This window comes from Hemiscyllium ocellatum, chromosome 34 (genome assembly GCF_020745735.1).
Source record: "Hemiscyllium ocellatum isolate sHemOce1 chromosome 34, sHemOce1.pat.X.cur, whole genome shotgun sequence".
Classification (NCBI taxonomy): Eukaryota; Metazoa; Chordata; class Chondrichthyes; order Orectolobiformes; family Hemiscylliidae; genus Hemiscyllium; species Hemiscyllium ocellatum.
Genome location: NC_083434.1, coordinates 1,082,746 through 1,098,097, shown reverse-complemented (window position 1 = coordinate 1,098,097; position 15,352 = coordinate 1,082,746). Strand labels below are relative to the sequence as shown.

Genomic DNA, 15,352 nt, shown 5'->3' with positions numbered 1-15,352 from the left:
TGCGTACAGTTCTGCTCATCACATTATCAAAAGGAGAGGGTGCTGAGAAGGCTTACGAGGATGTTGCCTGGTATGGAAGGTGCAAGCTATGAAGAAGGGTTGAGTAGGTTAGGATGATTTTCATTAGAAACAAGGAGATTGAGGGGGGACCTGATTGAGGTCTACAAAATCATGAAGGGTATAGATAGATTAGATAGAGATAAGCTTTCTCCCATTCAATCATGAGAGGTCACACGTCCAAGTTGAGAGGTGGAAGGGAGAGGGATATACGCAGCAAGTACTTTACACAGAGGGTGGTAGGTGCTTGGAATGCATTGCCAGCAGTGGTGGTAGAGGCAGGCACGGTAGATGCGTCTGGACAGATGCATGAGTAGGTGCGGAGCAGAGGAATACAGATGCTTAGGAATTGGGTGATAAATCTAGACAGCGGATTTGGATTGGCTCAGGCTTGGAGGGCTGAAGGGCCTGTTCCTGGGCTGTAAATTTTCTTTGTTCGTTATTCTTCTTTGCTGAGGACAAGCACAACGGTTGTTTCACCTGAAATTAAGTAACTCAGCACAGATTGAATCTGGAACCTTTCTGCATTAAATGACTGAAAGCAGCCATCAATGATCCAATATTTATGTTTATGGCTTTTCTTTCTGTAAGGTTATTTGAAAATAAACATAAATAATAGTTCAGAACTTGAATGTTACTGAAATAAAGATGTTTGTGTGAAGATTTTCATCTTGCACGTTGATGCTTCAGGGGGATAGAGAGGGAGATAAAAGAGGTGGAGGAGTTGCATTACTGGTCAGAGAGGATATCAAAGTTCTCCTGAAAGAGGACACAATGGAGGATCAAGCAGTGAGGCAATATGGGCAGAGCTCAAAAATAGGAATGGGTGTGGTAACAATGTTAGGGCTGTACAACAGCGAACATGAGACAGAGATACTAATATGTAAACAGATTATGGAAAGATTAAAAGGCAACAGGGTGGTGGTGATAGGAGATTTTAATTTTTCCAACAGTGACTGGGATTCACTTAATGTTAGAGGATTCGATGGAGCAGAATTTGTAAGAAGCATCCATGAGGGTTTTCTAGAGCAATATGTAAGTAGTCCAACTTGTGAAGGGACAATACTGGACCTGGTGTTAGGAAATGAACCCGGCCAGGTGGTTAAGTTTCAGTGGGGGATTACTTTGGGAATAGTGATCACAATTCCATAAGTTTTAGGATACTCATGGACAAAGATGAGAGTGGTCCTAAAGGAAGGGTGCTAGATTGGGGGAAGGCCAACTATACCAAAATGCGACAGGAGCTGGTGAATGTAGATCGGGAGCAGCTGTTGGAAGGGAAATTCACATTCGATATGTTGGAGGCTTTCAAAGAGAGGTTGATCAGAGTTCAGGAGAGGTATGTTCCTGTGAAAACGAAAAACAGAAATGGCGAGATTAGGGAACCATGGATGACAGGTGAAATTAGGTGACTAGCTAGGAGGAAAAAGGATGCATAAGGTCTAAGCAACTGAAGTCAGAAGCAGCTTTGGAAGAACATCGAGAATGTAGGAATTTGAAATGAGGAATTAAGAGGGCTAAAAGAGGTCATGTGACATTCGTAGTGAACAGGGTTAAGGAAAACCCAAAAGCCTTTTATTCATCTATAACGTGCAAAAGGGTAACGAGGGAAAGGGTTGGCCCACTCAAGGACAAAGGACAAAGAATATGTGTGGAGATAGGGAAAATGGGTGAGACTCTGAATTAGTACTTTGCATTAGTATTTACCAAGGAGAGAGACATGACTGGCATTGAGGTTAGGGATAGATCTTTGATTACTCTAGTCAAGTCGGCATAAGAAGGGAGGAAGTGTTGTGCATTCTAAAAGGCATTAAGGTGGACAAGTCCCCAGGACTAGATGGGATCTATCTCAGGTCACTGAGGAAGTGAGAGAGGAAATAGGCTTTAACAGATATCTTTGCAGCATCCTTGACAATGGAGGAGGTCCCAGTAGCCTGGAGAATTGCTAATGTTGTCCACTTGTTTAAGAAGGGTAGCAGGGATACTCCAGACCTGTGAGCCTGACGTCAGTGGTAGGCAAGCCAGTGGAGAAGATACTAAGGGATCAGATATATACCCATTTGGAAGAAAGTGTGCTTATCGGTGATAGGCAGCATGGTTTTGTGCAGGAAAGGTCATGTTTTACAAACCTAATAGAATTCTTTGAAGAGGTGACAAAATTGATTGATGAGGGAAGGGATGTAGATGGACTTTAGTAAGGCGTTTGATAAGGTTCCCCATGGTCAGCTGATGAAGAAGGTGAGGTCGTATGAAGTCCAGGCTGTTCTAGCTAGATGGATAGAGAACTGGTTGGGCAACAGGAGACAGAGAGTAGTAATAGCAGCGGGGAACTTCTCAAAATGGAGACTTGTGACCAGTGGTGTCCCACAGGGATTTGTGCTGGGACCCCTGTATTTTTTGATATACATAAATGATTTGGAGGAAGGTGGAGGTTGCCTCATTAGCAAGTTTGCAGATGGCACTAAGATTGGTGGAGTAGCAGATAATGAAGGGACTGTCAGAGAATACAGCAGAATATAGACAGATCGGGGAGTTGGGCAGAGAAATGGCAGATGGAGTTCAATCCGGACAAATGCTAAGTGATCCATTTTGAAAGATGCAATTCTAGAGCGACCAGCATGGTAAATGGAAAAGTCCTGAGAAAATTGATGTAGAGAGAAATCTGGATGTTCACATCCATTGTTCCCTGAAGGTGGCAACACAGGTTAATAGAGTGGTCAAGAAGGCAAACAACATGTTTTCCTTCATGAGTACAAGAGTTGGCAGGTCATGTTACAATTGTATAAGACCTTGGTTTGGTCACATTTGGAATACTACATACAGTTCTGGTCGCCACCTTACCAAAATGATGTGGGTGCTTTAGAGAGAATGTAGAGGAGGTTCATTAGGATGTTGCCTGGTATGGAGGATGCTAACTATGAGGAGTGGTTGAGTAGATGAGGATTATTTTCCTTGGAAAGAAGGTAGTTGTGGGGGGGTCAGACTGATGCTCACAAAATCATGAGAAGTGTAGACATGGTGAATAGCAAGAAACCTTTTCCCAGAGTAGAGGACTCAATTACTAGGAGTCACGAGTTCAATGTGAGAGGACAAAAGTATAGGGGAGATATGCATGGAAGGTTCTTCACACAGAAGGTGGTGGGTGCCTGGAATGTGTTGCCAGCAGAGGTGGTAGGGGCTGGAACGATAGCTTCACTTAAGATGTATCTAGACAGATACATGAATGGACAGGGAGCAGAGTGATATAGATCCTTGGAAATTTAGATAGAGGATCTAAATTATAGCTCGAGTTCATTAGATGGGTCGGTGTTTGTACAATGTGTGCAGGAGGGTTTCCTAACACAATATGTCGACAGGCCAACAAGAGGGGAGGCTATATTGGATTTGGTTCTAGGTAATGAACCAGGCCAGGTGTTAGACTTGGAGGTAGGTGAGCACTTCGGGGACAGTGACCACAACTCGGTGACTTTTACTTTAGTGATGGAGAGGGATAATCGTGTGCCGCAGGGCAAGAGCTATAGCTGGGGGCAGGGAAATTATGATGCAGTGAGGCATGACTTAGGATGTGTGGATTGGAAAAACAGGCTTCAAGAGAAGAACACTAATGAGATGTGGGGAGTGTTCAAGGAGCAGCTACTGCGTGTCCTCGATAGGTATGTACCAGTCAGGCATGGTGTAAAGGGCCTTGTGAGGCAGCCGTGGTTTAGTAAGGAATTGGAGTCCCTTGTGAAAGGGAAGAAGGCGGCATATGTAAAGATGAGGCGTGAAGGTTCAGTAGGGGCGATTGAGTGTTATAAGGTAGCCAGGAAGGAGCTAAAGAGGGAGCTAAGAGAAGCGAGAAGGGGACATGAAAAGTCTTTAGCTGGTAGGATTAGGGAAAACCCAAAGGCTTTCTATAGGTATGTCAAGAATAAAAGGATGACTAGGGTAGGTATCGGTCCAGTCAAGGATAGTAGTGGGAAGTTGTGTGTGGAGGCGGAGGAGATTGGAGAGACATTAAATCAGTACTTTTCATCAGTATTCACTCAGGAACAGGACACTGTTGCTGATGTGAATATGGAATCACAAATAATTAGAATGGATGCCCTGGAAATATGCAGGGAAGAGGTTTTGGGAATATTGGAAAGGATGAATATAGATAAGTCTCCTGGGCCTGATGGCATTTACCCCAGGATCCTACGGGAAGCTAGGGAGGAGATAGCAGAGCCATTGGCCTGGATTTTTATGTCGTCGTTGTCAACAGGAATAGTACCAGAGGACTGGAGGATAGCGAATGTGGTCCCATTGTTCAAGAAAGGGAGTAGGGATAGCCCTAGCAACTATAGGCCAGTGAGTCTGACTTCAGTGGTGGGCAAAGTCTTAGAGAGAATGGTAAGGGATAAGATTTATGAACATCTGGGTAGGAATAACGTGATCAGGGATAGCCAGCATGGTTTTGTGAAGGGCAGGTCGTGCCTCACAAACCTTATTGAGTTCTTTGAGAAGGTGACCAAGGAAGTGGATGAGGGTAAAGCAGTAGATGTTGTGTATATGGATTTTAGTAAGGCGTTCGATAAGGTTCCCCATGGTAGGCTAATGCTAAAACTTCGGAGGTATGGCATTGAGGATACATTAGAGGTTTGGATTAGGAATTGGCTGGCTGGAAGGAGACAGAGGGTAGTAGTTGATGGATTATGTTCATCTTGGAGCGCAGTTACTAGCGGTGTACCACAAGGATCTGTTTTGGGACCATTGCTTTTTGTTATCTTTATAAATGATCTAGAGGAAGGACTTGAAAGCTGGGTAAGCAAGTTTGCGGATGACACAAAAGTCGGTGGAGTTGTGGATAGTGAGGAAGGAAGTGGTAGGTTACAGCGGGATATAGATAAGTTGCAGAGTTGGGCGGAAATGTGGCAAATGGAATTCAATGTAGCTAAGTGCGAAGTCGTTCACTTTGGTAGGAATAACAAGATGATGGATTACTGGGCTAATGGTAGGCTACTTGGTAGTGTGGATGAGCAGAGGGATCTTGGTGTCCATGTACACAGATCTCTGAAAGTTGCCACCCAGGTAAATAGTGCTGTGAGGAAGGCATATGGTGTACTGGGCTTTATTGGCAGAGGAATTGAGTTCCGGAGTCCTGAGGTCATGTTGCAGTTGTATAAGACTCTGGTGCGGCCTCATCTGGAGTATTGTGTGCAGTTTTGGTCGCCATACTATAGGAAGGATGTGGAAGCTTTAGAACGAGTGCAGAGGAGGTTTACCAGGATGTTGCCTGGAATGGTAGGAAAATCTTATGAGGAAAGGCTGAGGCACTTGGGGCTGTTCTCATTGGAGAAGAGAAGGTTTAGGGGAGATCTGATAGAAGTGTATAAGATGATTAGGGGTTTAGATAGGGTAGATACTAAGAACCTTTTACCGCTAATGGAGTCAGGTGTTACTAGGGGACATAGCTTTAAATTAAGGGGTGGTAGGTATAGGACAGATGTTAGGGGTAGATTCTTCACACAGCGGGTTGTGAGTTCATGGAATGCCCTGCCCGTATCAGTGGTGAACTCTCCTTCTTTATGGTCATTTAAGCGGGCATTGGATAGGCATTTGGAAGTTATTGGGCTAGTATAGGTTAGGTAGGATTCGGTCGGCGCAACATCGAGGGCCGAAGGGCCTGTACTGCGCTGTATCCTTCTATGTTCTATGTTCTATGATCTGGATTGGCACAGGCTTGGAGGGCTGAAGGCCCTGTTGTTGTGCTATAATGTTCTTTGTTCTTTGTATATCAAGGACAATGCAAGAATGCCAAGTTTCAACAAGCACAATTTATATTACAGGAGAAAAGTGGGGCTGATTAACTGACCATTATTACGATAGAGAAAGCAGTGTGGAATTTCAGTATGTCAGTTGTGTGAAGCTTTCCAAGCGTTTTCAAGAATTGAATATATTTCTTTGTGTAGGCCCATTGTTCCCAGTCCACTTGCCAATCAATTGGTACCGTTTTCTCCTGTGATCATTTGAAATTTGACATTCTTGCATTTGTCTTGATGAGTGCAAGTTGAAAACCTTTGACAATCTATCTCTCAATTCAGCAAAACGAATATTAAAAAGTCATGCAACACATAAGCTTCAAAGGCACACAGGTCGAAAACTGACTGCTGCTAATTTATTTGTCAGTAAGTCTCATTTCCTCTGGTGCCTGCAAGGCATTAACATCTTAACATTGATCGTTCATACTTGAGAAAAAGTTATCAATTTCATCATCGTCGTCATCATCGTTATCACCATCATCATCCTCATCTTCCTCCCCATGCATACTGAAATTATCTTCATAGTCTGATTCATTAGGCACATTTTCTTTGTCATCATCGTAATCAACCACTATAGTTGGCACTTGTCTAATGTCAGATGTATTGCTTTTTCCTGATTTTGTTCCACTTTCTCCAGTATGCAGTCCTGAACTGCCAAAACAAAAGCAAAAACACAATAAAAAAGTAAAAGTTAGCATTATACAAGACCAAGGATGTACATCAATCCAATTCAGGGCAATTATCTTGGTACCTATGTTAAGTTGAACATAGAACATTACAGCGCAGTAAGGCCCTTCGGCCCTCGATGTTGCGTCGCCCTGTCATACTAATCTGAAGCTCATCCCACCTACACTATTCCATATACGTCCATATGCCTGTCCAATGACGACTTAAATGCACTTGAACTTGGTGAATCTACTACTGTTGCAGGCAAGACATTCCATACTCTTACTACGCTGAGTAAAGAACAGTAAAACAAGTATTGTCTATGTCACTATTCATACACAGAGGTCTGAGGAACAGAACTCTAAAAGAAGAAAAGTTGTGCTAAACCTATATAGACCACATTTCTGGCCTCCATATTACAAAATGAATACAGAAGAACTGGTAATGCAAAAAAAGTACACGGTTGTTACAGAACCGAGATGGTAATTTATCTTGGAGGACTTAACATGTTGGAGTTTCTTTCTCCAGAAAAGAAAGGAGTAAAAAGTAATCTGGGAGATATATTTAAATTTATGAAGTTGTAATGAAGACAAGAGGGGAGGCCACACTAGATCTGGTGCTTGGTAATGAACCGGGCCAGGTGTTTGATTTAGTTGTAGGTGAGCACTTTGGACAGAGTGACCATAATTCAGTTACGTTTAGGTTAACAATGGAAAGGGATAGTTACACCCCACAGGGCAAGAGTTTTAGATGGGGAGAAGGCAATTATAATGCAATGAGGCAAGACTTCGGAGGCATAGAATGGGGTAACAAAATGCAGGGGATGGGGACAATGAAATGTGGAGCTGGTTTAAGGAACAGATATTGCGTGTCCTTGATAGGTATGTCCCTGTCAGAGAGGGAGGAAGTGATAAGGTAAGGGAAACGTGGTTTACTTCAGAAATTGCATCTGTTGTTAAGTGGAAGAAAGAGGCTTATGTGACGAGATGGTTCAGATGAGGCGATAGAGAGTTATAGATTAGCTAGGAAGGATTTAAAGAGTCAGTTAAAAAGAGCAAAGAAAGGACATGAGCAGTCTTTAGCAGGTAGAATAAAGGAGAACCCTAAAACTTTCTATCGGTATGCCAGAATAAAAGGATGATTAGGGTAGGAATAGGGCCAGTCAAAGACAGAAGTGGGAAGTTGTGTGTGGACCCTGTGGAGATCAGAGAGATGCTAAATGAATATTTCTCATCCATTTTCACTCAGGAAAAGGAGAATATGGTAGAGGAGAAGAATAAGTTACAAGATATTAGACTAGAAAGGATCAAGGTTAGTAAGGAAGAGGTGTTATCAGTTCTAGAAGGAGTGAATAACAAGAAGGCAGAGTACTGGGTCAATGGAAATTCTTGGCTGAGTGGATGTGCAGAGGGATCTTGGAGTCCATGTACATAGATCCCTGAAAGTTGCCAACCAGGTGGATAGTGCTGTTAAGAAGACATATGGTGTGTTAGATTTTATTGGTAGAGGGATAGAGTTTCCGAGCCATAATGTCATGCTGCAACTATACAAAACGCTTGGAATATTGAATACAGTTCTGGTTGCCCCATTACAGGAAGAATGTGGAAGCATTGGAAAAGGTACAGAGGAGATTTACCAAGCTGTTGCCTGGTCTGGAGGGAAGGTCTTATGAGGAAAGGCTGAGAGACTTGGGTCTGTTCTTACTGGAAAGAAGAAGGTTAAGAGGGGATTTGATAGATACATAAAAGATTATCAGAGAAATAGATAGGGTGGACAGTGAAAGTCTTTTTCCTCAGATTACGACGTCAGCTTGTACAAGGGCGTATAACTACAAATTGAGGTGTGATAGATTTAAGACAGATGTCAGAGGCAGGTTCTTTACTCAGAGTGTGGTAAGGGCGTAGAATGCCCTGCCTGCCAATGTAGTTAACTCAGCCACATTAGGGGCATTTAGACAATCCTTGGATAAGCACGTGGATGATGATGGGATAGTGTAGGAGAATAGGTTTAGATTAGTTCACAGGTCGGTGTAACATCGAAGGCCGAAGGGCCTGTTCTACATTGCATTGTTCTATGTTCTACGTTCTATGTTTAATAGGATTGATGTAGAGAAGTGCTTTTCACAATGGAGGAGCCTAAAACTGCAAGATATTGTCTTAATTGATGGTAAAGATTATCTCTAAGTTTTCTTTTAACATTCTGTGTACCTTATTTTTGTTTCATTCTAGAATCATTACAATATAAAAGGAGGCAATTCAGACCTTGCAGAACAATCCTATCAGTCTTATTCCACTATTTTATCACTACAGCCCTACAGGTTTATTTCCCTCATGTCCATCCAATTTTCTTTTAAAATAATTGATCATGTCTGCTTCCACAACACTCAGGGGCAGCAGGTTTCAAGTCACTTCAACTGGCTATGTGAAAATGAAAGTTCTTCCTCACCTACCTTTCCCAAAGCCATAAATATGTGTCCTCTCGAATGATAGCATCAGCAAACAGAACTACCTTCTCTAAAAAACTGATCCATATCCACTGCACTCAGAGAGGATATGCTGGAGGTCTCATCCATTGAGTAAAAAATGAGGTCTGCAGATGCTGGAGATCACAGCTGCAAATGTGTTGCTGGTCAAAGCACAGCAGGCCAGGCAGCATCTCAGGAATAGAGAATTCGACGTTTCGAGCATAAGCCCTTCATCAGGAATAAGCAGGCAACATAAGCAGAGCTCAAAAATAAGATGGATGCAATCACTCTGATAGAATTGTATATTCTCTTGGGCTGTTGATGCTAAATCAATCACTAACTTAAAACTGAGAGAGATGGATTTTTGTTAATCTAAGATTTAAGAAATACAACATGTAGGAAGACTTACGGAATTAGAGGTCAAACAAAATCTCATTGAAGGACAGAACTTATTTGGGGGTAGGGGGGCTAAATGTTTATGCTCCTGTAATCTTGGCTCCTACTGTTACTATATATATGTACATAATGAAGTTTTGCACTGGCATTATTGCAACTTGTTAATGTTGCAACTTTCTGTAATGTGTGCTCAAAATAGTTTGTCTACCTGCTCCCCAATTTTTCTATACTCAGTCATGAAATAGCCCTTCCATTAATTTAAAGTGAATGTGTTCTGTGCTTGGTTCCTCAATTACATTATATCTCTCCAATGTTATAATAATTTCATTGATTAATACTATGAAACTACTCCTTTTGCTTTCCAATATTTCCTAAATATCCAACTTTTAGGAACAATAAATTCATATTCCTTCCATTCTTTGGAACAGTTACAGCCTGCAGATATTGATGCATTCCTGGGTACATACCGCAAATAATTGTTCACTCATCGGAACACCCTGAAAATACTGGCTGAACGGCCTGTCAATATTCACAGGATTTCAAGAATACTGTCCAAATATTGCCACACCCTAGGTACTTCTTAAAAACATATGCATTCACCTAGGAATATCAAAAACCCAGAGGCATGCTTCCATGAACACCTTCTTAGCACTGATACTCTTTCCAGCCATTACTGATACATTTCCTGGTGCATCTAGAAATCACTAACATACATGCAAGAAAAACTCACAATGACTCCTGTGTAACTTTCAAAAGATAATAGTAGCTATGCAAAAGAAAACAATGTCATCAACGTAGAATGGATCTTTTAATTAGTGGAAGAGCAACAGAACATCTTGGTAAATTGATAAATTCAAAGAATACAGAATGTAGGTAGATTGAGTGCAGTTTGTCTAATGCCTCATGGGGCTTTTTTTGGATTCAAATGTGTGTCCTCCCTACCTCCAGGTCCCTCCTTCCTGCAGATCTATGTGCTATAGCAGGTGCACAGAGACGGGAGCTGGAAGGTAAGCGGAGACTGCGTTTTTCTTTTCGTAGTCTGTGTATTTTTTTCAACTAGGAGCGGGAACCCGGAAGTCCTCAACAGAGGATTCTGGGAAGGTAAGAAGTTTGAGTGGAGAAGGAACCCAAGACACTGCATGTGTAGTGTCTCCCACCCTCCCTCCTCCACAAACCTGAAAAAAAGGACTCAGTCGGCTGAACAGGTAAGCTACTTAGTGTTCTTGTTTTGGAGACTAAGTGTAGAGTTATGGCAGCGCAGGCAGTGGAATGTTCCTCCTGCAGGATGTTTGAGGTAGGGGTGACCACCAATGCTCCTGCCGACTTCATCTGCTGGAAGGGCAGCCAGCTCCAGCTCCTCACAGACCGCGTTAGGGAACTGGAGCTGGAGTTGGATGAACTGAGGATTATTCAAGAGGCTGAGAGGGTGATAGATAGAAGCTACAGGGACATAGTTACGCCAGAGAACAGAGGTAGCTGGGTAACAGTTAGAGGTGGGAAGGGGAGGAAGCAGGCAGTGCAGGGATCCCCTGTGGTCGTTCCCCTCAACAATAAGTATACCACTTTGGATACTGTTGGGAGGGATGGCCTAGCAGTGGTAAGCTGCAGTGACCGGGTCTCTGGCACGAGGTCCGGCTCTGAGGTCCAGAAGGGAAAGGAGGAGAGGAGGAGAGCACTAGTCATAGGAGACTCTATAGTTCTGTGGACATGGGCGAGACTCTCGGATGGTTTGTTGCCTCCCGGGTGCCAGGGTCCGAGACGTCTCAGACCATGTCTTCAGTATCCTTAAGGGGGAGGGTGTGCAGCCAGAAGTCATGGTGCACATTGGCACCAACGACATAGGTAGGAAGAGGGGTGGGGAGGTCATTCAGGAGCTCAGGGAGTAAGGCTGGAAGCTAAAAGCTAGGACGGACAGAGTCGTCATCTCTGGATTGTTGCCGGTCCCAAGTGACAGTAAGGCAAGGAATAGGGAGAGAGTGCAGTTGAACATGTGGCTGCAAGGATAGTGTAGGAGGAAGGGCTTCAGGTATTTGGACAATTGGACAGCATTGTGGGGAAGGTGGGACCTGTACAAGCAGGACGGGTTGCACCTGAACCAGAAGGGCACCAATATCCTGGGAGGTAGGTTTGCTAGCACTCTTTGGGGGAGTTTAAACTAATTTGGCAGGGGGATGGGATCAGGACTTGTAATCCAGCAAGTAGGTTAGCTGTTTTTCAGGATGTCCAAGAATGTAGGGAGGCTGTGGAGAAGGTAGCACTGACAGGGAATATTTGCGGACACAGAGATGGGTTCAAGTGTGTATACTTCAACGGAAGGAGTATCAGAAATAAGGTGGGTGAATGTAAGGCGTGGATTGGTACTTGGGACTACGATGTTGTGGCCATCACGGAAACATGGATAGAAGAGGGACAGGAATGGTTGTTGGAGGTTCCTGGTTATAGATGTTTCAGTAAGATTAAGGGGGGTGGTAAAAAAGGAGGGGGGTAGTGTTGCTACTTAGAAATGGTATATTGGCTGCAGAAAGGCGGTTTGAGGGGGATCTGCCTTTGGAGGTGGTATGGGCTGAAGTCAGAAATTGAAAAGGAGCAGTCACCTTGTTAGGTGTTTACTATAGGCCCCCCAGTAGCAGCAGAGATGTGGAGAAACAGATTGGGAAACAGATTTTGGAAAGGTGCAGAAGCCACAGGGTAGTAGTCATGGGCGATTTCAACTTCCCAAATATTGATTGGAAGCTTTTTAGATCAAGTAGATTGGTGTTTGTGCAGTGTGTCCAGGAAGCTTTTCTAACTCAGTATGTAGATTGTCCGACCAGAGGGGAGGCTATATTGGATTTGGTACTTAGTAATGAACTGGGACAAGTGATGGGCTTATTAGTGGGTGAGCATTTTGGTGATGGTGACCATAATTCTGTGACTTTCACCTTTGTTATGGAGAGAGGTAGGTGTGTGCAACAGGGCAGGTTTTACAATTGGGGGAAGGGTAAATACGATGCTGCAAGACAGGATCTGAGGAGCATAAATTGGGAGTATAGGCTGTCAGGAAAGGATGTCGTTGAAATGTGGAACTTTTTCAAGGAACAGATACGACGTGTCCTTGATATGAATGTACCTGTCAGGCAGGAAAGAAATGGTCGTGTGAGGGAACCTTGGTTGACGAGGGAGGTTGAATGTCTTGTAAGAAGGAAGAAGGAGGCTTACATAAGGTTGAGGAAACAAGGTTCAGACAGAGTGTTGGAGGGATACAGGATAGCCAGGAGGGAGCTGAAGAAAGGGATTAGGAGAGCTAAGAGAGGGCATGAAAAATCTTTGGCGGGTAGGATCAAGGATAATCCCAAGGCCTTTTATGTGTATGTGAGAAACATGAGAATGACGAGAACGAGGGTAGGTCCAATCAAGGACAGTAGTGGGAGACTGTGTATTGAGTCGGAAGAGATAGAAGAGGTCTTGAATGAGTACTCTTCTTCAGTATTTACAAATCAGTATTGTTGAAGAGGAGAGTATGAAACAGACTGGTAAGCTAGAGGAGATACTTATTAGGAAGGAAGATGTGTTGGGCATTTTGAAAAACTTGAGGATAAACAAGTCCCCCAGGCCTGAAGGGTTATATCCTAGGATTATGTGGGAAGCAAGAGAGGAAATTGCAGAACCGTTAGCAATGATCTTTTCATTTTTACTGTCAACGGGGGTGGTACCAGGGGACTGGAGAGTGGTGAATGTTGTGTCCCTGTTCAAAAAGGGGAATAGAGATAACCCCGGGATTACAGGCCAGTTAGTCTTACTTTGGTGATAGGCAAAGTAATGGTAAGGGTACTGAGGGATAGGATTTATGGGTATCTGGAAAGACACTGCTTGATTAGGGACAGCAGCACGGATTTGTGAGGGGTAAGTCTTGCGTTACAAGTCTTATTGAATTCTTTGAGGAGGTGACCAAGCATGTGGATGAGGATAGAGCATTGGATGTACATGGATTTCAGTAAGGCATTTGATAAGGTTCCCTATGGTAGGCTTATGTGGAAAGTCAGGAGGCATGGGATAGTGGGAAGTTTGGCCAGTTGGATAGAGAACTGGCTAACCGGTCGAAGTCAGAGAGTAGTGGTAGATGGTAAATATTCAGCCTGGAGCCCAGTTACAAGTGGAGTTCCGCAGGAATCAGTTTTGGGCCCTCTGCTGTTTGTAATTTTTATTAATGACTTGGAAGAGGGAGTCGAAGGGTGGGTCAGTAAATTTGCAGACGATACAAAGAACGGTGGAGTTGTGGATAGTGAGGAGGGCTGTTGTCGGCTGAAAGGGACTTAGATATGATGCAGAGCTGGGCTGAGGAATGGCAGATGGAGTTCAACCCTGTCAAGTGTGAGGTTGTCAATTTTGGAAGGACAAATAAGAATGCGGAATACAGGGTTAACGGTAGGGTTCTTCGTAAGATGGAGGAGCAGAGGGATCTTGGGGTCTATGTTCATAGATCTTTGAAAGTTGCCACTCAGGTCTATAGAGCTTGTAAGAAGGCCTATGGTGTATTAGCATTCATTAGCATAGGGATTGAATTCAAGAGTCGTGAGGTGGTGTTGCAGCTGTATAGGACCTTGGTAAGGCCACATTTGGAGTACTGTGTGCAGTTCTGGTCGCCTCATTATAGGAAAGATGTGGAAGCTTTGGAGAGGGTGCGGAGGAGATTTACCAGGATGTTGCCTGGAATGGAGAATAGGTCGTATTAGGAAAGGTTGAGAGTGCTAGGCCTTTTCTCATTGGAACGGCGAAGGATGAGGGGTGACTTGATAGAGGCTTATAAGATGATCAGGGGAATAAATAGAGTAGACAGACAGAGACTTGTTCCCCGGGTACAACAGAATGTTACAAGGGGGCATAAATTTAAGGTGAAGGGTGGAAAGTATAGGGGGGATGTCAGGGGTAGGTTCTTTACCCAGAGAGTGGCGGGGGCATGGAATGCGCTGCCTGTGGGAGTGGCAGAGTCAGAATCATTGGTGACCTTAAGCGGCAATTGGATAGGTGCATGGATAGGTGCTTAAGCTAGGACAAATGTTTGGCACAACGTCATGGGCCGAAGGGCCTGTTCTGTGTTGTATGTTCTATGTTCTATTAACAGTTTTTGTTTTACATAATAGTGATAAGTGCCAAGGTTGAGTTAAGCCCCATATCTTTGTTTATTTGTATTTCTCTGCCCTGTCTGCCCAATGCCTGTAACCTTTCACTGACTAGATGCAACTACTTTGATTTGCACAATAGACTTTTTATTTCCTGTTGCACCTCCTTCCTACTCCTCCCCCAGCAAGATAAACCTTCAAATGTTTCTACAATGCTATTACCAAACTAGATGGTTTTGTCTCTCACGTAGATCACTTGATTTTGTTATCCTACTATTCATATCTTAGAGTCTATGAATTTTCACAAAACTTTGAATATGTTATAGCATACCCTACCTTCTTGTTATTTGTTTTGTTTTATTTCAGTAATAAACTAAAAGTTGGTAAAGTGAAAGACAAAACATGATGGCTCACATATTACCTTTCGAGCCTTTGCATTGTCAAGGCTAAAGTCTTGTTGAGTTCTTCTATCACTTTACTAGTAGATACTGCTGGATGGGTAGGTAGTCCACTTGATAAAGATGAAGAATGAGAGCTTCCACAAATTTGCTGGTGCTGATGAGCTGCAAGTTGGGAAGGCAGCAACTGATGCTGTGTAGAAGACTGCTGGGAAATTTTCTGCACGACAGAATAGGACGTAGGCGAAGAGTCTGCAGTCTGTGGTGGAATGCAAATCATCACTTTCTTTGGAGGTAAAGGGGGTGATAACCTCACAGGTGGCATACAAGGAAGCTTCACAGGCTGGCCAGTATCTGATTAAGAAAAAGTAAAACATATTAAAGTACACTTGGCAAATAACACATTAGCTATTTAGTTGTTTCTTAGGCCCTCAGGACTTATCTACCTTAATGTTTTACAAAACAACCAACACACTATTCTTAATATCAATA

General features: G+C 43.4%; 1 protein-coding gene across 1 annotated transcript in view; it reads right to left on the bottom strand.

Moving 5' to 3' along the window:
- The window catches only part of LOC132832214 (phosphatase and actin regulator 1-like), a 488,261-nt gene that overhangs the window by 41,957 nt on the left and 430,952 nt on the right, over positions 1–15,352 (bottom strand). The window contains exons 6-7 of the mRNA XM_060850008.1: positions 14,884–15,214; positions 6,265–6,488 (exon numbers count right to left, since the gene is read on the bottom strand). Of these exons, the coding sequence (XP_060705991.1) occupies positions 6,265–6,488; positions 14,884–15,214 (555 nt within the window). The remainder of the gene's footprint in view (positions 1–6,264; positions 6,489–14,883; positions 15,215–15,352) is intronic.